The 23,657-nt window shown below is 37.3% G+C and overlaps 1 protein-coding gene across 3 annotated transcripts; it reads right to left on the reverse strand.

The window, feature by feature from the left end:
• Positions 1-1,123: 1,123 nt before the first annotated feature.
• On the reverse strand, positions 1,124-22,841 carry epc2 (enhancer of polycomb homolog 2). Of its 3 annotated transcripts, XM_082176376.1 has the most exons (15): positions 22,478-22,841; positions 19,005-19,164; positions 18,741-18,886; positions 16,949-17,155; positions 13,472-13,620; positions 9,717-9,846; positions 9,406-9,615; positions 7,928-8,011; positions 6,842-6,981; positions 6,330-6,631; positions 4,724-4,845; positions 4,460-4,598; positions 3,919-4,198; positions 2,182-2,254; positions 1,124-1,587 (listed from the first exon to the last, which is right to left on the reverse strand). In XM_082176376.1, the coding sequence occupies exons 1-14, from the start codon at positions 22,628-22,630 to the stop codon at positions 2,206-2,208; spliced, it is 2,271 nt and encodes a 756-aa protein (XP_082032502.1). In that variant the 5' UTR covers positions 22,631-22,841; the 3' UTR covers positions 1,124-1,587; positions 2,182-2,205. The 3 variants fall into 3 exon arrangements, with proteins under 3 accessions (XP_082032502.1, XP_082032501.1, XP_082032500.1); XM_082176375.1 differs by lacking the exon at positions 2,182-2,254 and having other exon boundaries at positions 3,919-4,194; positions 4,456-4,598; XM_082176374.1 differs by lacking the exon at positions 2,182-2,254 and having other exon boundaries at positions 22,478-22,840.
• Between the last annotated feature and the right edge of the window lie 816 nt (positions 22,842-23,657).

The raw sequence follows: 23,657 nt of genomic DNA on the forward strand, positions 1-23,657 counted from the left end.
CATACAAACCAATATGACTGTCTCATATTCTTCAAATTCTGGTCCTGGCTCCTTGGACGTTCATTATTTACCCAGTAATAGACATTGTATTTGGTCATTTGTTGAAGATAATGTTAAAATATTGAATCCGATCCCAGCCTAATATGCAGAGACAACTTGTAGGTTCATTCCCCTGATATGTAAATACTTTGTGTGGCATGTATCAGCATCAACACTGAGAGAATGTCATTTTAGTCGCATGGCATTTACACCCAAGCAGGTCACATACTTCTGAGAGAGCAGTGAGCCGAACAACTACCAAACTAACCCAAGGGTTGCTCACTGCAGAGCCATTGCAGCCTCTCAAACTAACCACTTCCCCTGGGTTTTGTGGCTCGAAGAGCTCAAATGCCCCCTCTGGTGGTCAAAGCAAATTCCTGCATTGTTGAACTAAAAGTTAATGGAATTTCATTTAACAGAATAAAATGAAGACGGCCTGTAAACTTGTATACATCTCCCTAAACATTGTAAGAACATGCAACAACAAAACATTCATGTCTGAGATATCACAACTGAAAACTTGTGTACTTATTTTCCAAGAAAATTAAAACAAGTTCAAATGACTTTAGCCAAACTGACAGCTGTCGCTCATTTCATTAAAAAGGCTGTTTGAAAAGGTGAAATTTATTTGAAGATACTGGACTGAGGATGTAGAAATTTCAGCATTCATAAACAAGATGGCGGACAATGTTTATGACCTGTAGACTTTGAGGTTTCCTCCAAGATAATATCTGTCAAAGCCCCGAACGGCTCCCTTCAGACTGGTTAACCAGCAACAGCTAAAGACAAAAAAAATGAGCGTTCGGCTGACTCAGACAGAGGAGCAGAAACTATGAGCCAGATTAAAGGTCTTCTGCTAGATTTCTTAAAGAACTTCACGTAAATACCTTCTGGTGGAGGCCATCGGCCTCCAGAATTAACATGCTATTCTTGGTAAGACAAGAAGGTGGCAAAAAAAAGAAACCAATGAAATACGGTCAACATCTCAAGAGGGAAGATCATCACTTGTAAAATGGCACATTTCTTCATCCGTGAAACCGAAATTCTCTTTCCTCTAAAGAAAAAAAGGCACAAAAGCATGGTATACTAGCTATGTCTGCATTTTGTGGTCACAACATTGGATTTATTTGTACGAGATACAAAAATGTAAACATTGCAAAATAAATAGTTAAAACAAGTGACGCAGGACCTATATTCATGCTCATGATCCCAACATGAACTAATGCACTTGTCTTGCTTGCATTTTCAAGTGCAAAAGCATGATGACAAAAAAAATCTAGGATTCAAGTAACAGAAATGACAGACTAATGATACAAATATACTATTTTACAAGGTAGTGATAATTCCCAATTTTACAAAATGTACACTTATAATATTGACAAATTTCTCTTAATATTTTGATATGCTGCTTTTGGGTATAAGTCCGTGTAGAAGCGCACAGATCTCAGCACTGAAGTCTTTGTGTTTCTGATGGGCTATGTGACCTCCATGGCGACTGTGGTCTCTGATAATCCGTTGAGAGCCAGCCTCTCTGGTTCGTGATTCTCCCTGCAAGATCAATAAAAATATAGAAGTTAAAAATTTCATTTTCATTTTAATTCAAATATATAAGACACTATCGTTCAAAAGTTTGGGGTTGGCAATACATTTTTTGGGGGAAACAATACTTAAGGGTCCATACATATTTTTACCAATATATTTCCAATATATTACTTTTGAGGCAAATATTCATGACCTAATGTTCCATAAAAGTCTATATACACATACAAAAATAATAAAATGTTTTTTTTCAGTGCGGCCAATCGATTAAAAATCGGGTTTTTTCTGTAATTCGCACCTAACATTAAAGTTAACCAAATTAATAGAAACAGCATTAGGACAGTAGCCTATATTTTAAATATTTGTTTAATGGCATCTTTTTTTGAAAGGCCAGTATTACAGATACCAATACTGCTACTGATGTCTGTATGATTTTTTTAATTTTATTTTTCTCAATTTTAGCCATTAATTATATAGGTATAATTCTAAGCTATCAATTTTAACATTTATTAGGCTTTAAAAAATGAAGTTCAAAAACGTTTTAATTTAAGTGAAATAAAAACAATCTTCACATAAACCCATTATAATAAATGTCACATTTACCTGTGCCCTTCAATATATCAGGGCTCAATTTTTTCTATTGGCCCAGTCAGACCAGTTCAGATTTTTACTTGCCCTGTCAAAATGCACAAAAAGTTATTGTTTTCATTGTTTTGGACCCATGTAACCTTGCAAACAGTGCTTTAAGAGGTAGGATACATTCAAAAATTGAATAAAGTTATCAAGCACTTCAGTCTTCACTGCATAATTTATAAATTAAATCTAGATTATTCCTTTTTAAGTCAAGAAAAGTGAGTGATTTTTTCTTTTTCTTTGATTATCCTTAATGACAAACAGCAGCAGGTTCATGACGTGGATCTGATACAAATTTCCTCAACTCTTTACGTTCATTTAAGACTGGACTAAAAACGGGCCTTTTGGCATAATTTTGTGTTTTTGTACGTTCAAGAGCTGTCTGAAGCGGCTTTCTGTGCACACTGTGCGCCAGCACTGCATTCTCTTTTGTGTCTTATCGCGCTTGAAAAGAATAAGAGCATTTGCTTGAATAAGAGCGTGATCATATAATGTAATGCTAGCCAAAGGATGACGAGAAAAAATTAATCGCATAAATTAACACGGTCATTTTGACCTCACTACTTTTTTTTTTTACTTACAATTGTCTCACCTAAATCCTAGTTGTTTGCTCACTCTATGTATTTGTGTTTTACAATGGGGTATTTTTTTATTTGTTTTTACAACTACCACACAGCACAAGGAAGCTTGATTTCAATTTTGAACTGACTTTACAAACAGTAAAGTAAAATAAGAACAATTATAAAACGATAGTTCCAGTACTGGATTCTGATTGGTTGAGTCACGTTCAAAGCTGCTGTAAATTACTCTACACAATTTTTTTTTGTTACTGTGTGTGTTTATTTTGTGAATAAAATAAATAATATATATATATATAAAAAAAACTGTAATAAGTATACACTAACTGTAATAAGCCCTGTGAAGCAGTGGTTAATAGTGAAATTAGAACGCCCACGTCGTGCCTCACAACGCCCCCCTTAGCTTAAATTACAAATAAATACAATAGAATAAAGATACAAATTAAAGAGTTCCTGTCCGGAGATATTTAACTCGGTGAAGAAAGTACAGATTCTTTTTGGGGATTTCTAGGCGTTTTTCATGTCGTGATTTTATTAATCTTGATTTCTCACAACTTGTGTGCTTTTCTGGGTGAGTCAGAGTGAACTGCGGCGCTTATAGTCATGAATGCGCAGTCCAGGCCAGGGTATCTGCAGGGTTTTTTTAAATCAAATACTACAATTATATATTCAATCCACCAGCTGAATGAAAATGCGATTACACTCTCTGACAGTAGGTGGTGCTTAAGGAAGAACAGAAATATGGCAATTACTCTGGTAAATACGGTATACAACGCAGCTGCGCTTTTTAAAAATGCAACGAGTTTGGAGGTATGATATAAACACCATAAGGTAAACATTGTCATAATTCATCAGAAGTAATTCATAAGTAATGGCTTGGCATAAATGTGTGGTTTTCATTGATTGTGAACTTCTCTGAAAGTGCAAGCCTGTAGAGAGTGCAAAAGCACCATGTTTTGACTTTGAAACATGCACTCATGAGCAGGTGTTTTTTTGTTTTTGTATCTCTCCTTTTGTAGTCCGAAAATAATAAATAAATATAGATACTTGAATTCATTTTTCACCCTCCACCCAAACATAAAAAAACAACAACAAAACAATTGTAAAGTGAATAAGTTCTGTTTCAGACCTGGCGATGTCGATGGCACTAGTGGGGGTGACTTTGGGTACCCGGTCCAGACTGCTAGCAACACTGGCAAGCTTTAAGGCTGAGGGTGAAGGGGCACACAGACGTGCACTGTGGTGTGTGTGGGCAGGAGACACAGCGCTCACTGTACTCAGGTGCCCGTGGCCGTGAGGCAGAGACTGAGGGACGGGCAGCTGAAGGCCAGATGCACTCGTCATCCGTACTAAAGAGCCTGACTCGCCACCACCTGCAGAACGGTTCAATTTGGCTTGTCTAAAACTTCCTGCAAGAGACAAAAATAACTAATCATTTAAATGATCAATCATGCTCACCTTTTTTCCTTTAATTAACCACACATCAAAGCAATTGATATTGTCATATAAATGTCCAAAAAAAGGTTTTCAGTCACAGTTTTGCTATGATTCCCCAATAAGTTCTATAAAGCAGTTTTAAAATATTTGGATCAAAATTACAGGCATATTTTCATATAAAGATTATTTTATATTTCAATGCCTCTGCTCAGTTCCCAATGAGCTGCACATGCCTGAATTAGAAAGGACGCCATTGACACTTGCAATCTGGGGCCTGTTTTCATTGTTGGGAGTGTTGACCACAGCAGAGGCAGCAAAGTGTGCACTAGCCGAGTCCAGAGTCTTAGACATGCAGTCAGATGAGGCCGTGTTCTGTAAAAGAAATGATTTTTTACTTATTAAATAAAAAAATAAAATAATGACTTCGTAATTATTACAGAACAGAGTAAGAGTGAGGTTTAGCCCCATAATGCCTGGCATTGTGTGGATATACTCACGGGCAGGGGCTTGTGGGGTTCTGGTGCTGTCGAGTTCTGCTGGAGTTCTTGCTGCTGTAACTGTTTGTGCATCTGAACCAGCTGTTGCTGATGGGAGTGAAACTGCTCTTCTGTGAATCCACCTGCACATGTAAGAACATGGGTGTAAATGTGATGTTCTACAAATTTAAGAGGCTTTAAACCAGCAATTTTTATTTCCCCCACTAGGTGCCAGTAAAGGACTTTTTTTGAAAGAAATTAACACTTTTATTCATTTAGGATGCATTAAATGGACCAAATTGTAAATACGTTTATTATGTTACAGAATATTACTATTTAAAATACATGCTGTTCATTTGACCTTTCTATTTAAAGAATCCTGAAAAGTGCATAACGGTTTCCACAAAAAATATTAAGCAGCACAACTGTTTTCAACAGTGACAATAAGAATTGGTACTTGAGCATCACACAGGCATGTGATCAGCTAAAGACAAAGAAGGAAAACCTGACCCCCCAACACAATTATTATAAAAAAATACTATCGTCCTGTAAAATCAGTATTTACTAATCATAATAATAAATTAAATTATAATACAATGTTATAATAAAAGTATATATATTTGTTATTATTGTTATCAAAAACAATAATAATAATAATTATTATTTTATTTTAACAACAGTAAAATTACAATACCAACATTTATGTTTGCCTTAATTTCTTTGCTTTCAAACATTAAACAACTGAGCTTTTATTTTGGCGGAAAACCTCAGGATGACCCTAACTCTTCTCTGACAATAACAGATTTATAAACGATTCTCATTATGAATTTGGGAAGATGGTTGGTGCACACTGCATTCCCTACTGCAAATTATAAGCGATTATAAAGAACAGCACTCGCAAAGTAGCATTTACTGAGAATCGAAACTGAAAATGAACACAGTGCTGTGCTTTGGCTTTACTCTGAATTATGCAGTGCATCATGGAAAGGCACAGTCGGAAAAAAAAATCTAATCCCTGATTAAATCAGCATATTTCAGCTTTTCCATAACATTTTTAAATTTACATTTTAAAACATTAAAATAGAAGTTATTTTAAACTGTAATAAATAAATGCAGCCTTGGTGAGCATAAGAGATATAAGAGACCCAAACATTTAAACAGTAATGTTGTACTGTAATACCACTGCACTCAGCCCTTCAACAGACACACAATGTTGCTTGTTTAATGACACAGTGCTTCAAGCACAGCTCACCTCAAGTAAACAATTGAATGTGTGTGCCTAAATGATGCCAGTTCAAGTTTATAAAAGAAATGTAGCTGAATTATGAGCAGCAAAAAAATCTTAAATGTGCTCCGCATTTGGACTGCAGTCTGCTAATAGACAACCACTGAGAGCCTTTGAACTCTCTGCTGAGTTTTATGCATAGAATTCTATTTTGTATCAGACAGTGCAGCAATTTCATCAAAACCAATCGGCAGGCCACATTAAAAATGATTGACAGGCTGAATTTGTTGAAAAACCCAAGAGTAAACTGATAGATAGAAAGGCACAATGGAGAACGCTTATACGGGTGAACGAAATTCAGTTGATTGACCTTCTGAATCCTGTTCAGCTCAGACGCCTCACCTGACACACTGTTAGAGAGAGGCGTCCCACCACCTTTTTCCACCTGCGGAGTCCCTTTCTTGTCCTCACTCCTTGAGTTGTCCTGTAGCGGCCGAGGGCGGAAAAACTTCCACCTGCAGGCCTGGATGTCATTCAGGAGCTGAGTCAGTGAGCAATCAGGAGCTGATTTGGAGATGTGAGAGTTTGTGTTTGTGTGGACGGGGAGGTCAGGCACACTAGAGCCAGCGGAGGGATAAAACATGTCAGGGTCCAGGTGCCTGAGGGCACGGTCCAGTTCCGACGAGGTGCGATCCAAAACAACCCTGAAGGAAAACAACAGAGTGCTTTAGGATATTTGGTACAATCTGTGACCTTCAGCGCTGATCATTAGGGAGTAGCCTCATCAACTTTTCTACTTTAATCTGAAGTAACAAAGAGCAGGGTCATAAATTCAAACCACACATCATCTATACTTGAATACAATAAATGATAAGATATAAGGGGAAATGGGTAAATTGTAAATAGTGACACACCTGCCACCTCTGCCCACCCTCCTGTGTGTCACTGCAATACAGCGTTTCGGCACAGAGAGGGCGGTGAGACAGTTCCTCTGCCACAGCCGGTCCTGATCCGCCTGCTGCCAGTGAGGAGAGCAGCTCTGATCCACCAGTGGCTGAGGACACACAAAACTTTTAATAATGGCAAAGGAAATGACCAATGCACCACAGAGCTAAATAATATGGTGCTCTGTCACTAATAAAGCAAGTATATCATACTCTATGGGCAGGAGGGTTTAGTCACAATACTCGATTTTGGCCATGCGCTTTAATTTACATGCTTAAAAAAAACAAAAACAAAAAAAAAAACTGCCAGTGCCGGCACCTTCACACCCTCCCTGTGTCATGACCCTCATGTAAGAGAGAGTTCAGTTGTAAGGTTAATTTCTGCAAATCTGAAATGTAAACCTACTGGTTGAGGAAGTTAAAAACTCTGATGCAATTACCATTCCACTGAGAACAGCTATAAATGTTAATTCGAAAATTAATTAACATTCATAACTGTTCTCAAAAGTCCTCAAGCAGCATTTTCTCATGCTTACAAGTATTTAGAATAACAACATGCACTTATATAAATACAATTATTACAAATAATGTAGAAAACATATTGTGTGTTTATTTCAATTCTTTTAAATACATTTTAAATGTTTAATACAAGAAATGATCTACTTGACAACAACGGCTAGTTGAAATGATGGTAGAAAAAAGCCAGTGGTTCTCAATCAGGGGTCCAGGGCCCACTACAGGGCCTCGGCAAAGACAAAACAAGCCTTAAAATACGGTTAAAAAACAAAACAAAAAACAAAAACAATTGTATTATTTCAGTTACTTTAATTTATAAAAACTACTGTAGGAGAGTCCATGGATTCAAAAAATGTTTTGTAAGCAAAACAACAACTAGGGGGCCTTCAAATATTTTTGCGGTCAATGGGGCCCTTGAACTCAAAATGGTTGAGAATCACTGCTTTAAGCCATTTTAGTGCAGCTTAAATATCAAGATATAATTATTCAGCTATATTGCCCAGCTCTTCAGCCAGCACTGATGTTCAGTGGGAAACTCACCGAGAGGTAACTGCAGCCAGCTTTCCTTCTAAAGGCGAAGTTTCCATCAGGATCGTTCTCTTCATCCGGCTCTGATACTGGAGACTTCAGAAGAGAAAATAAGGAGAAATATATATACTATTATATCTTCTGACAAAAAATATTTTAACGTCTTTTAAAGGTACAATATGCAAGAATTTTTGCCGCTAGAGGGCGCTACATTCCAAACAACAACAACGGCGTAGCTTGATGACGATGTGAAGGAGCGTGGAATGATGGGAACTGTCGTTTTAAACTCCACCGTGGATGTAAATCAGTCAGACGGGAATCGAAAAATCATGTTCATGGATGATGAGGCTAAGTTCTATTTTTATAAATGTTGCGTTTAATGACATGCTTTTTGTGGCGAGGGGGGCGTGGTTCAGCGCGGTCTGTGATGGGAGAGAGAAGAGACGAGCAAGTAGGTCAAGTGCAAATGCACCTGTGTCTTATTGCAGTGATCGGCGTGGAGAGACCGCTTATAAGCCGCGCTGGAACGAGAGAGAGACTGGAGAGAAAATTGGACGCAGAGGAAGAAAACCGGTGGATCCGAGCTCTCATTTTTGAACTGTTTTGTGCCGTCGCGGTTGCCACAGTGAATGCGCGTTGTGCGCGGCTTTTGTTTGTTTTGCTTTATTTTAATAAAGTACGAGTCCCAGTCACGACGACGCGTCTTCTTCCTTCCTGACTCTTAAACCTCATCACACTTTTATTTCATTAAAATGAATTAACCGCAAGAAAAGTAAGGTTTAATACTTCATAGATGTTACTGTATTTGTTGAATTCATTGTTGTGATAACGCTGCGCAGTTTTACATGTTCTAAACAATTGTTGTAAAAGTACATTCGAACATGCCCACATCATTTGCCAAAATACTGATTAATCTTTATGTATAACACATGCTATGTTTATTTACATGGCCATAAACACCAGACGTGATAAACAATGTCAATAAACTAAACACAAATCTAAAGCAATAATACTTTCCTTACATAAACATAACTATTACCGAATGCTACATTTGGAAAATATAAAATTAAGCATGCTTTGTCGACAGAACCAGCTGCAATCGGTAAAGAATAATTGTGTCCCATAACGACTGCAAGAAACAAGCTAAAGTTTGTAGCTTGATAGACGCTACAACTACAACTTTCGCATTTGTCCAGGACTCCACGCAGTACGAGCGGAAACCGAGGGTGACGCGGATATGACGCAATTGACTGGCGACTCCCAGCTCCCCCCTGCTCTAACGCCCCGTTTCCTTGGTTAAAATCGCAATTTTCTCACGATTTAAAAATAGTTGGAAACATTTGGGATATTGTAAGTAATCAACTTAACAAAATATATAACACTGGCCTTGAGATTTTGGGATATTTTAATGCAAAATTCTTACATATTGTACCTTTAAGTAAAACCTTTACATATGAGCATGTGTAACGAAACACTGATTGTATACTGACCAGTGGGTAATCCTCCTCTCCAGAGCTGTGGAAGTCGTACTGTTTAATGTCTGCCTTGATGATGGTTTGCTGTCGCTCTGGCCGACCAGGCTGCCGAAATGTATCAAGTTTGGGCCTCTTGTTGTACTTCTTATGAGAATGCACAAAGTCAAAGTGAGGCTCAGGCTTGATTGTGAAGGGGTGGAGGTGTTTGGACCCAGATTTGTGTGACTGAAGGAAAGAGACAGAAGAAATGGATTCATAATTATCACTGAGCACATTCATGACATTTCTCGCACGCAGATCTTTTCCCTCCTACTGTTGGCCTTTACCTTAATTTTACTCTCTGCCTTGTGCCGACTGCTTATGGGTAAGGATGTGGGTGCAGGGTAACTGGTTTTCTCTGCCAGAGGTACAGTGACTTCATTCAGAACCTCTCCTGAGAAGTCTCCAATTTGATATCTAATATACACAAAACAAGGAGAAACAATATGTAAAAACTAGGGATGCACAAAGTACTGTGCTCATGTAAAGTACTGTACACATAAAAATGCTCCGATACCAACAACTGATATCACGCAGCATGTACATAGTGTCCAGACAAAGAATCACAGACAACAGAGAGAATAATGGGGATAAAAGAGAAGACTGTCTATTAGGGATGCACAATATATCGAAAAATTATCGTTATCGCGATAATAGTATATGCGATATTCATATCGCAGAGAGGTGCGTTAAATGGCATTTATTTTATGTGCCAAGCATTTGTGTGATGCATGCATGCAAAGGTTGTTTATCCAAATTCAACCAATCAAATGGGGCCTTACTATCTTTATACCCATCTCCACAGTAGGTGCTATTATGCTATTGGCTAGATCAGGCCCAAAGGGGAACCTAGTGGCTCAGAACCTATGCTCAGAGCAGAGAGTGGAAAATAAAAAATAATGGCGGGAGTAGAGACAAGCGAGGAAAATGAACACAGCGAAAAACCTGTGCCTAAATAGAACTGTACGTCTGAAAAATATTTTGTCATAAATGCAGGTACTGTGTAAGGGGCCGTTCACATATCACGTCTAAAAACGCATGGAAAGCGCGGCCACGCCCCTATCTCCTTTCCACAAGCGCTTGCGTCTGTCGTTGCTATGCAACCATGACCTGCGTGAGCATGCGGAATTCTGAAAAGTTGAGATGTTCTCATCTCGTCGCGTCATAGGCGGGCCTGGAAAAATGTGCTTCCATTTTGAGCACACTTACCGCGCGCCTGCATTTGAAATAACGAATTTGCACGCGCAAAAAAGCGATATGTGAACATAAGTGATGGTGTCACTAAATCTACCAAAACTGCCAAGTAACAATAAGTCTCAGAGACAACCATTAATCAAAGTGTTGCATGTGTAACGTTAACTCCTTATGAAAAAACGGAGATATTCTTCGGAAGATCAGAAGAATAACTATTAGCCTACCCATTTATTTTAGTATGATCATTACATATATAAATTATTTAAAAAACGTAATAAAATAGCATTTCTCTAGGGAAATGTTATATTGCAAGAAATCGTGCAGCCCTACTGTCTATGAAGTAAATGTATCTAATTAGTGAAATATTAAACAAAATATAGTAGGGCTGAAAAAAAAAAAAATCTGTGTTGGCACTGCCGCTGACCCAGAGAGAGTAGTCATGAAACAGCAGTCTTTTCAACCTCATAGTATCATTGTTTCTGTGATACAATAGTTCAAATTATCATAGAAGTACTGGGATAAAAGTTTTAAGTTCAAATATTAACACTGATGTCTACGATAGCGATCAAAATAGAGTAAATCAGCTGTTGATAGTAACTTGGTGCTTAAAATAACACATTTATCGATTACATTGTTTTGTCACTAGGTGGCGACAAGTGACTTAAAAAATGTATTTGTTATTGAATAATTTATTCAAGAGAATGTAGTATAATGCTTCTGAAATAAAAGTCAGATGATGAGATGAATTGTTTTTGTAAATATGACTCATCTTATGCATCATTTACAGTCTGTATAAATGTATGATTTAACTTTTCCCCATGGTCTAGTGCTAAAATAAAATAAAAATTACACAAATAAATACACCAATAACTATTTCCTTTTTATTTCCGAAATTTGCAATATCGAATCGCAATACTTGTAGAATCCAATTCTTAAAAAAATAAATAAAATAAAAACGCAATACCGTATTGGCACCCAAGTATTGTGATAGTATTGAGTCGGGAAATAGTTATATCATCCCAGCCCTAAAATATAGTATGCCTATATAGCTGTGGTGCGTGAGCTGATAAGTGAAAAACACGCAGTGGATTGAGTGTGTAGCGGCACAGACACGCGATCATGTCGAGTGCATCCCTTTTTCACAGACATCAGTGGAAAGTTTGTAGTTCTGTCGGATATGTCAATAGCAAAGAAAGTAATGCGAGGCATGTATTACTAACGTTAACTGAAGGAAGAGAGGGAGAGAAAGATTTGTTGCACACATGCATCATTTGGATTAAATCTAAATCGTATACGCAAGCAAAACATGAACTGTCTGTTACGTGATTTATGTATGACGAGTGGTTCCCTACATTATTACAGGACGTTTGCAGGTCAAGAAGTTTCATAAACGCAAACATCCGAAGCACGCGCCCTGAAAGCTGCCTCAGACTGCACGCAAATTGAATTGAATTCTCTTTCACGTCTTGCGTTTGGTGAGTATCCTAGTAAACATACCGGTAGACAGTTATATCTTCATGAACGTAAACAAAGAAAACGAATGTACAGTAGGGTAGGCTATATTGGATCATAATAGGGCATATAATAGGGCAGGCTATATTGGTGCATTTGTTCTAAAGGGACAGCAGCCTAATAAATCTGCTGCTGTGTTTTTTTTTACTGTTAATCAAACTACAAAAGACAAAGAAATCCCTCACTGCTATTGACAATTACTTTTGTAACCTTATAAAGATTCATCTATATTTAATTTATACAGTGATAAATATGCAGTATTATTTCACATTTGATTATTTTATTCAAATGATGTACCTGAAAACTACTGTTAGACCTACCTGAAAAAAAAAAAAAACAGCTGTTTATTTAATTTGTAGCCTTTCTTTGTTCTATTGTATTTATTTGTGCTATTTGTAATTAGATTTTTTGTTCTTATTTTATTGCTGACTGCTTGCTTGTCTTTAATAATGTTTTGAATTTACATTAATTAGGCTAGTAGTTTTTGCTGCATCAAAATTATAATAGAGAATTGTGATATTTCACTGGCATCTACACATTTGAACCTCTGACCCAATCCTTAGCACTGAAGCAGCTTTAAATATGTGCTGTGCAATTAAATGATAGATAAAATATGATAGAGCAAATGAACAGTGAAAGTAACAGAAGCTCATACAATACATTTTAACATGCTTAAGCATGAAAACAACCAAAGGAAATATTTACTAAGCAAATTAAGCCAACTAATATGATTACCGGTACTATTTTTTTTTGTTTCTCTACCCAATATATATATAAAAAAAAATGAAATGCAGTGAAAAATACAGGTATCAGTATTAGCAAGTACCAAAAATTAAAGTATCGGTATCGGACTCGTTCTGGAAAAAGTGGCATCGGTGCGAGAGAGATGAGTCACTTTACAAACAACAACCATCCTAGCTGTTAAGTAGTGTTTGAAAGCAGGCGTATATCAGCGGAAACGTCTATCAGCGGATATATTAGGGATCCACTGATAGACGCTTGCTTTCAAATGCTCCTGTGTGTATCTGTGTAAGCGCTCAGTGAAGACAACATGTTTTTGAAGCGTTGGTCATTGTAGCCAATCACAGACATATATGTTGAGCGCGTGAACACAATGGCCAATCAGAAGCGTTTAAGAATCGTTCAACAGCGCTCAAAAAGCTAGAGGGAAATGCTGGTATCATAACATTTAAAAAGTTCAGTACCAGCATGGTACTGAAGTCGGTAGTTTTGACAACACTACTGTTAAGTTACACATAACAGTTTATTTATATAGAGTATGCAACAACAGACATTGTCTCAAAACAGCTGTATTAAAAGAGCAATGTTGACAAACCTTTTTTCAAACACCTCTAGTGTCAGATGCAGCAGCTCTCGTTTGCTCTTTTCTCTCTTCTTGATCATCTCCAGGATGCTCATGGTTCGGCTAAACTCTCTCCTCAGCTTCAGCATCTTTTCATAAGACGCCTCGTCATTCTTGCGATTCTACAGAGACAGCATAACAGAGAGACGGATGGTTCCGGTAGGTGTTCACACTTCTATTGAGGGGAAAATGTGATCTTTATTAGGGATGTGTGACTGCGTGTGTGTCCATTTAAATGTATGCATGTATATGTATGTATGTATGTATGTATGTATGCATGCATGTATGTATGCATGTATGTATGTATAGTATATATATATCAGGGTTTCCGTTGTCCGGTAATTGCCGGACATTGGCCGGAAAAAAAATGAAATGTCCGACAAAATTAAATCTCTCCGGTCAAATTGTCCGATTAAAATTACCTAATAATCCCGCCCCCCCAAACACAATCTGAATTTGAGAATAAGCCTAAAATGTATAAAACAAAAATACACCGACCTTTGGCTATATTATAAAGGAACAGGCTCTACCGTTTGAAAGTTATTAAACAACATCGCATGCTGCATTTCAAATAAAGCGCACGCCTAAAACGGCTGTAATATAGACCTAAACAACGAACGAATGAGTGAGACGTTTCAAATATGGCCAGGCCCAGGCAGACTAGCCGTAAAAGCTTTTTTCAGAGGCCAGACATTTAGAATCTGATTCACGATGGTGAATCAGGAACGCCTGAAGCCTCAGATGTCCAGACAGCTCCACCACCACCGGAGAAAAAGCAGAATCGGATCAAGACGAAGCAGCGAAGTCGCCTTGCGGAGAACAAGGTTACGCGGCTTATGCGCATTGCAAGTTGTGGAGAGACACTAGCCGCGTTTCCATTAGGCTACCCTTCAAATTGAAATTGCTAATTAAAAATACGCACAATGTAAACACGTTAATTTCGCAAAAACTCCCGTTTATCGCAAGAACGTTTTTATGCTCGCATGAGGTGGTTTTTCAGGCAATTCGAAAAAGGAATATTTCGCAAAGCTGCAATGGAAACAGTTTTTGCGCATTTACAGTCACCTGACTTAGAAGACGCGGTTTGTTTGAGGTCCATGTATAGCTACGCAAATAATAATAATTTTATATAATTTTATTATATTATAACAATTAATAAGCTATATTTAGAAGACGCTTTTATGCCAAAAAGGAACAAAGCTGAGTGTGGAGCGCGCACTGCATGGCACGGAGGCGCGGGCGTGACCACTTGCATTTTCCTATTAACAGTGGAAACAACTTAAAATACTCTATCATTTCTGGTCATACAGAAAATAATAATACATTATTCTCAACTACTTTTATTTGTGTAAACTCACAATAACAAGAAAACGTTGTGCTTTTGTAAAATAAAACAAAACAATCAGACGCACTTTCATGATCTCCATAAACTGGAGCGCGAGAACTGAAACAAAATATAGTCTAAAGCTTGAAATGTCCACTTTAAAACGAACAAATTCGAATCGAAAGCTAATACCTTCTGATTATGTACCTAATCCGTATGAAAGGTGCATTTCTCTCTAAAAGCGCATCTGCTTAACAGCGGAGATGGAGATGTGATTTTAGCCGACACTTAGGAAACAATAGTTTATTAATAATATTAATGGCTCTTCTCATTTAGCAGTGCGGGAAAAACATCAATTCCAGGTTCTAATCTGGCCTTTGAAAACCAGTAAAATCGACATGTTTTCCATATTAATTTGTGAATATTTTAAATGTTCAATAAAGGGGCAAAAAGTCATAAACAAAAATCAGAAAATGCGTCTGTATTTACTTTTTTGCGCAGCAGTTGGTGTAGCAGTTGGTGTGTTCAACTTTGCGTTTTAAAAAGACAACAACCGTTAATTTTTCGTTTTTCAATTACGGGTTAAAAAAGGAAAAACGAATGGACACAAAAGTAGCCTACATGGATCGTTTGGACAGAATACGAGACAGAGTTCTTTATTAAATTCATAAAAGAAACAATAATTAGCCTATAGGAATATTGGATTCTAAATCTCAAAGAAATGCCACAATCAAAACCTCGGAGCAGAAATGAGGGCGAAACACCCAGAAACTCCTTATGTGTCGTTCGCAGTACAAGGGTCTTTCCCTGCCATTAATGCTTGGATAACACGCCACGTCTCCTTCCATTAATCATAATAATAATGTCTAATGCGGTGGCTGTGATATTATATAAACCAACGTCTGTTGCCGTGATTTTTGAAATGACTTATCGTGAGAGAAAAAAGGACGTTTATCGCATATAACATCGGTTAATGGAAACGCCGTCATTTCGCAATAGTTTTTTTTATCGATATTTAGATAATAGCGCAAAACATTTGCGCAAATCTGTAATGGAAATGCGGCTATTTACACCGCGAGATATTCAGATATTTTATGTTGGGAAGGGGATTGGTTTGTTAAACTATGAATGTGAAACCATAGTAAAAACAATTGGCGTTGATTGACGCCAATCGGACGTTCAAGTTTTTTTTCCGTCTATTTGAAAGTTAGGCTAATAAACATGTTGCATTCTATACGGCCTGATTATGTCATTTTTTTAAGTTACATAGCCTGCCTCCAGTTTTCCTCAACTTGACTAATTAAGAGGCAATATTTGACCGGCATATCATCAAAATGTCCGGAAAACGAAATCTCTGCCGGTCACTTTGACCGGCACCCTTTTTTTCTAGCGGAAACTCTGATATATATATATATGAAGAGTTCAGATGCAAAAGCCTCTAAGTGCCATCTGAAATTTTCTTCTTGAATGATCATTTTTATCAAGCTCGTATATTTAAGTTCAATCATTTCACTTAAATGGCAATGCAAATTGCCTATTAATTGTCATTTAAGTGAAATTGCTTAACTTAAATATACAAGCTTTATAAAAATGATCATTCTAGAAGAAAATTTCAGATGGCACTTAAGAGGCTTTTGCATCTGAACTCTTCATATATATATATACACATATACAGCGTTGTAAGCTACCTGACAGCTTTAGTGATCATAATGGCGATCTTTGCTCATTTTCTGTATATAATATATATTTTCCATGCTGCTAACTACATGTTGCAAAGTTTCTGGATTAACAAAATTATTTAAATGCCTGATTGAATCTGAAAGTGATAACCATAGCATTGGATGGAACAAAACAATCTGAAGCTGTTATGTCAAATGATCTCTACATGAAGTCTTGGAAAACGAATTCATGAATAAATAGGATGAGCTAATATAACAAACTGTTTCTTTGCTTTTGTCAGTACTGGGGTTGCCGTTCACAGGTAGGGTACTTTGTACTATGTGTGGACCATGTTTGTCTGTGTAAGTTTGATGCACAAATGTATAAGGTAAAAACCAGTCCTATCTGAATGCCCTCTAATAATGCTGTTTGAGGCATCCATGACAAAACACAGAGTACGTGCATACCTTCCTAGTCTGCATCTTCTCTGTGCGACGCCTGAAGGCCACGTAAGCATCATTGTTGGTGGAGCCATCCCTCTTCTCCTGCTTGATTTGCGGGATGAGCGACGGGCCCCGGCAGTTCTTCCTCTTCCTCACCCAGTAGTCATACACTGACTTTAAAAGGTAGTCATCTTCATTTAGCAGCAGCTTAGCCTCCTGAAGAGTGACCAACTACAAAATTATCAAGAGAGAGAGAAAGAGACAGGAATGCGTGTGAATAAAAATCTAATTTATTAAGAGGTGTATTTTAGATCAGTTTTCAACTTGTAGATCACAACTCAAAAATAAGTCTCTGATAGTGGGGGGGGGGGGGGGGGGGGGGGGGGGTTTGTCCCTTGGTAAAATCGAGCTAGATTACAGATGGCCTGACACATCCTCAATCTTGAAAATCATGAACAAAAAAAAAAAAAAAAAAATACAACTAGGATGTGACTTACTAGGTTTTAATTGCAATGATAAAATGATTTGTCAACTGTAAAGTGTTTGTGTGATGAATCAGTGTTCCCGCTACATTCATTCTGCCGTGGTGGTCCGCCACACCAAAAATCATCCCGCCACAGCTGCAGCTTCTCAGTGAGGTCCGATATTGTGCATACTATTGTGTTGTTGTTAAGCCCCACTAAAGGCATAAAAAACATTGTAAAGCACCATAAAGTTTTCGTGCACTAGTATATTCCAAGACTTCTAAAGTCATTCGATAGCATAATGTGAGGTAAAAATGAATATTTAAGTCGTTAAATTAAAGTTAATGGGATAAAGGTCTATGGTTTGCATAAAATGACTTTATCTTGCTATTCATTGCGCTTTCTAAATCATATTCCTTTCTCCCGGGTGTCTGTTAGTTTACAGCACTGGAGTAGAGCATTGTTCTTCATGCACACTGTAACTGAAAATTTAAAACTGTTAAAAGAAAAGGCTCAATAAACTGTTGAATACACTAAGCATTGCTTCAAGTGCACCATTCTGCGCACGGGATGCGCATAATCGCTTTGCCGCTCTAAATTGGAGCCTTTCATATAATACTTAGGGGAGGTTTACTCATGGGCGACGCCCCCTCACCCTGGGGAAGTGCCACCACAGCTGGAAAAAATCCTTGAGGAGACACTGAATTATTGCCTACTTGGAGCATTGATCATATTGTTGGGCCTATGTTGTTACACTACCATTTAAAAGTTTGGTGTCAGTAGGATTTTTTTTTTTTTTTACGAAATTAATTATTTTATTCAAGCAAGGACACATTCAATTGATGGGGGAAAAAAACAGTAAAGAAATTTATGTTACCAAAAAGTTCTGTTTTAAATAAATGATGTTCTTTTAAAATTTCTATTGATCAAAATATCCTGAAAAAGTTCATCACAGTTTCCAATAAAATGTTACATAGCACAGCTTATTGTTGATAATAATAATAAATGTTTCTTGAGCAGCAAATAAGGATATTACAATGATTTCTGAAGAATCATGTGACACTGAAGACTAGAGTAATGGCTACTGAAAATTGAGCTTTGATTTCACAAAATAAATTACTTTTTAAAATATAGTAAAATAGAATAAACTGTAATAGTATATTTTACAATATTACCGTTTTTTATTGTATTTTGACATTTTTGTTACTTTCATACAATTCTGGTACCATGTTCGGTCGGCACTTGATATCTCATGTAAAAACTGAATCCTAAAGCAAAACCAGCTGAGAAGCACTTAATTAAAAGACTTATAAGGTACATATACTTATAAGGTATAATGCACTTGTTATAACCTGGTTGGTGCTGGCTTTCTCTAACCGGTCCATCATGGTCTCAAACTGCACAGGTCTGAGCTCCATCTTGCGGTTGAGTCTGTTCAATAAAGTCTCGTCCTCTGAGTCCATATCATAGTCAGGCAGCTCGTTATCCAGACCCAGAGCTGGTGTGGAGTATAGGGGTAAAGGTCAGATTGAGGTCATATTCAAATTACATTTTATGTGTATGTTTAAACCAAGAAATTGAAGTATCCAGTGGGGCTTGAGGTAGACGTCACTCACGCTGGATGTGGATGAGCTGTTTGGGGATGCGGAACTCTCCTTTGTAAAGGCGGTCGTAATAGGTGATGTTACTCTCTGCCTCTGGCACAGGGATGACCATGCTCTCCTTCTTCTCCCTGAACACCTGCTGGGCAGAGATGGCCCTCTGGAGATGGTGCTCCTGAAACACCATAAGAGAGAGTGTGAGAGTCGGCCAACTCAAATATGTGAACAGGTTACACCATATACGCCAGAACAGTAAAGATTTTGCCACCTCATATATAGCACAAAATATTTCCATTAGCAAGTTAGTTAAGCTGAAACTGATGTAGCTGGACTAAGCAAAAAGAAAAAGTTTAACAACTCACACAGAGGAGGAAATAAGAATTGGGCAAGTACAAATTCTAATGCAGCTGAGAACAGCAACGTGATGAAAACCACTGCAATGTTTTACACAGCTCGCAAGCATACAAATGAACTCTAAATTGTTCTGATTACTTTTGGATTCAAGACTGATCAATGGGTGAGCGGTTCATTATCAGGTAGGTCAGGAGTGCAAATGCAATCTGTGGCACACAAAAGCAGCACATAACTTGTTTTTAACTAGGGTTGGGAATTGAAAATAGATTCCAATTCTGGAATCGGATACTTGTAATAAAATTACAATTTTGATTCCGCTTATCGATTTCTGTGTGTAAATTTCATTTAGTCTGTGCCGTTTTCTATTGATGTGCAGCGTGAACAAAACTTTACTAAACATTTGTGGAGAGAGCATCTGCCATCCAATAATCACAAAAAGCTTTGTTACTTTTAATATAAAGCAATGCCTCAACTCTAAATTCTGTTTATTTTATTACGAGATTCAAACAATAAATGTTGCTTTGGCGCTCTTTAATGCGGAGTGATAGATCACAGTAGTGCAGTTCAAACGGCAACACGGATCAAGCGGCGCGTGAACGGATCATCTCATCTCCTCTTTACTGCATCACGAAATAAACATGGGTGAACATCAGAAGGTATGTCGAAAGATAGGCTACATTACAACTTCTCATGAATCCTGTTTCATGTAATCGCTCAATCAGTGTTTCAACCAGGGAAAGACATCAATAAAACAGCTTGTAGGCTATAAAATCACTTAATGTTACATTTACCTCAAGAAAGCAATTCAAATATCCATAAACTCATTAGTTAGCTAGAAAAATAATAATAGAGAAGAGCATTTTGTTAAATAAATGCACTGTATTATATATTCATTATATTTTTACTTAACCTGTTAGAGATGTCTTCATTATTTAATGTATGTTTGAATGAATATGACAAGAAAACAAGTTATTAATTTATAGCTATTCGTTCAAATGTTTATATTTCACCAACAATCTAGTAGAAACAATTCTGTTATTAAAAAGTTGATATAAAAACTGCCTTATGTGCAATTCAAATGTTTGTACAACTCAGTTTGAGCTATTTGAGTGTTAATTATTTTTTTAAAAGTAAGAATTATTATTTGATTATTCATTTATTTGATGAATCTCTTCGGCAAGCCAACAAGGAAACTGCCGAAAATAAAACCCAAAAGACGCAGACGCTCAAAACAAAAATGATCATCATTAAAAGTGGTGAGACTAAATGTCTACCAGTGCTGATGCAGCTCTCTCTGTCTTATTGCGGTCTTTGATCTGGAAATTAGCTTATGATAAATAAAATGCAGCTCATTTCTGTTGCTTTCTCTGACGTGAACTCCGTTAAATTTGCATATAGCACGGAAATTGAAGATCGGATTTATATCCGTTTTGTGGAGACACATTTAAGTGGGCAAGTGTAAACGGAACCGTTTTGACAAATCAGATTTAACGCTATCCGATCTGTAAAAACACATGAAATGACCAGGTGTAAACAGACGCCTAGTAACAGTATATTGGAACCTGCATGAGGTCTTACAGCAGCCTAATAAAACCTGCAGCTGTGTGGTATTAATGTTAATCAAAGAACAAAAGAAAAACTTGTGTAACTTTAATAAGCATCAATCTATATTTTATTTATAAAAAGAAAACTATGCAGTGTTATTTTACATTTGATTACAATTTCTGTACCTGAACTTTGTATTTATTTGTGCTAATGCTAATTTGTTTATTTGTTCTTATTTTTATACCGTTTACTTGTCTTTAATAATGTTTGAAATTTAAATTAGTTAGTCCAGTTGTTTTGTCTGTGGTATTTTTGTGAAAACATTAGTGTTCTTTAGGCTGCTGATTTTTGTTCATGAAAAGACACAGAATAAATATGTTTGATTTAATAGTTTGACTAAATGTTTTTATCTTACAGGAATTAAAACTGGGAATGGAAAAGAATCTGAATAGTTAAAAATACCTTAACAAGTACTTGCTCTCCGTACTGTACATCTGTCCAACATTACATTGAGCTTGCTGATCACAATGGCAGCATGACAGTTCATACTTCTATTTTAATCAAATTAACTTCACTTACAAATCAAATGAATCAAACTGAATGAATCAATGAATGCTTGATGATCTGTCACACATCTTTCAAAAGAACTCATAACAGTGGGGTAGCCAAATACTACAACAATAAATATGAATGATTTAGTTTACAAAAATATAATAAAAAATATATAAAACTAAACTGCTTATTTCCTTAAGTAATTTTGTAACTAATAATAATAATATAAAATGTAGATATGTAGTACATATCTAATGTTGGTACATATCTAATGTATTTAGAACATATCTAATGTACTGTATGTTTAAATAATATATATTTTATAATAATAACAACAATAATAAAATATAAGCAAATTATAATTATTGTTATTAAGAATTATTATTATTCGGGGTTTTTTGTTGTTGTTTTTTTTACTTTTTCATTGGGTAAGTTAGTGGTTTGAACATAAATATTGTGGTGCCATGATGGCAACATCATGAACATGGTACCCTGATATACCGGTACACCATGGTACTAAATGATATATATTAATATACCACTGTACTATATGATATTTAAATGTGAAGAATAAAACATGCCATATTGGTGGATTGCACTGTGTGTCCGCAGTTCTGCGTATGCTTGAACAGATGACTAGGGCCCGCAGATGCAGAAACTAAACATCAGGACCATTGAAGAATCAAACACAGATTCAGGCTTCAGAGGCACGCCGTTCAGCTCATGTATTCCTGTCGTAACATACGTCAATCTCGAACGCATTTGCGCAAAAAGGCTGACGTCAATGCGCATTGACCACTAGCAAATCTCTCACGTAAATAACCTTGTTCACGCCACTAGTGTAAAACATTTCCCACGACTACGCAACTGTCGTGCACTGTATACGTAACCTAGAGCCTCAGAACGCTGCTTACAGATCCCCATACGCAGAGAATGGACTTGCGCAGTAAAACGTGCGTAAACGATACGTGAATACCAACACCCTGCTATGCACCTGAACCTCATGAAAAATGATGAATTTAAAATCATTTACATACCGACTCCTCTTCCTTTTCCATCCCGGTTGGCATTTGTGGGACCGCTCGGTTGATGGAGACGCAGTCGGTGAGGTCCGGGAGGTCTTTATTGCGGTAGATCGGCAGCGGTTTGGCGGCGTCTAGCGCTCGTGCGCGGAACGAGAGTTTACTCATTGTTTTCAGCGATCACAAACACACTAAACACGGATCATTCGGTACAAGTACACACACGAGCCGACGGTTCTCTCCGCGGCCGCACTCACTGACGTCCCTCCGATCGAAATCCGGCGGTTAAGGGCATCTCTGAGCGAGTTATGGTGTTTTTTCACGGGCTTTTTTTTCTAGGCTGGTGTGAAAACATGGCGGACATGATCCCGACAGCCCGCGCGACACTGCCAAAGAGCGTGAGCGGGAGCGCGCGTGTACCGCTGCGCGCGCACCTCATACAACATGCGTGCACACGATATTACGACACACGGGCACGAGGGAACACATACATGCATCGTAGAGCTGTCACATGCATTAGACCGTCCATTACAAATGTATATTGATGATAATAACGTCTTCAAACGTGCCACGAAGACAATATGGCCTACAATCAAGAATGTAAACAAATATTAAAGGTTCTGGGCTATAGAATTTTTTTTGACAGGGTCACCTATCCTCCTGGCTGGGGGATGGGGTGGATTCGGAGCATCTGACAGGCCCCTGTCTTACCAGGGCCCTAAAAATTGTCTTAATCTTCCCCTGTTACAGTGCCCCTGTTGATTAACTGTTAGTATTAACCTACATTTTGGCAACCATCCCCTTAATAGGTAGCTTACCTTCCAACTTGATCTCATGAGAAAACATAATTTTACAATAGGTATTTCATATGAAATGTACAATGTGATTCGTGTGGAAATTATTTTTTAGAAAAACTTCAACATGAAGGTCCATCCCTAAACCTAACCATCAGTGGGGCGTAAGCAGATCGCATATGAATTGAACAAATTCATACGAATTAGCCCACAATTCGCCAAAACATAAAATGGTTATGAATTTCCATAACAGTTTGTTGGTAGCATACCTTCACACCAAAAAACTTGATGATGAGAATGAAAAAATTACTTGGTTCACGACATCCAACCAATAAAATCTAGGCTATAAAGTTGTAGACCAACCCAGTGAATAACACAAATGTTCAATTCAAATGCAATGA

Source organism: Leuciscus leuciscus (genome assembly GCF_965113295.1).
Source record: "Leuciscus leuciscus genome assembly, chromosome: 7".
NCBI lineage: Eukaryota > Metazoa > Chordata > Actinopteri > Cypriniformes > Leuciscidae > Leuciscus > Leuciscus leuciscus.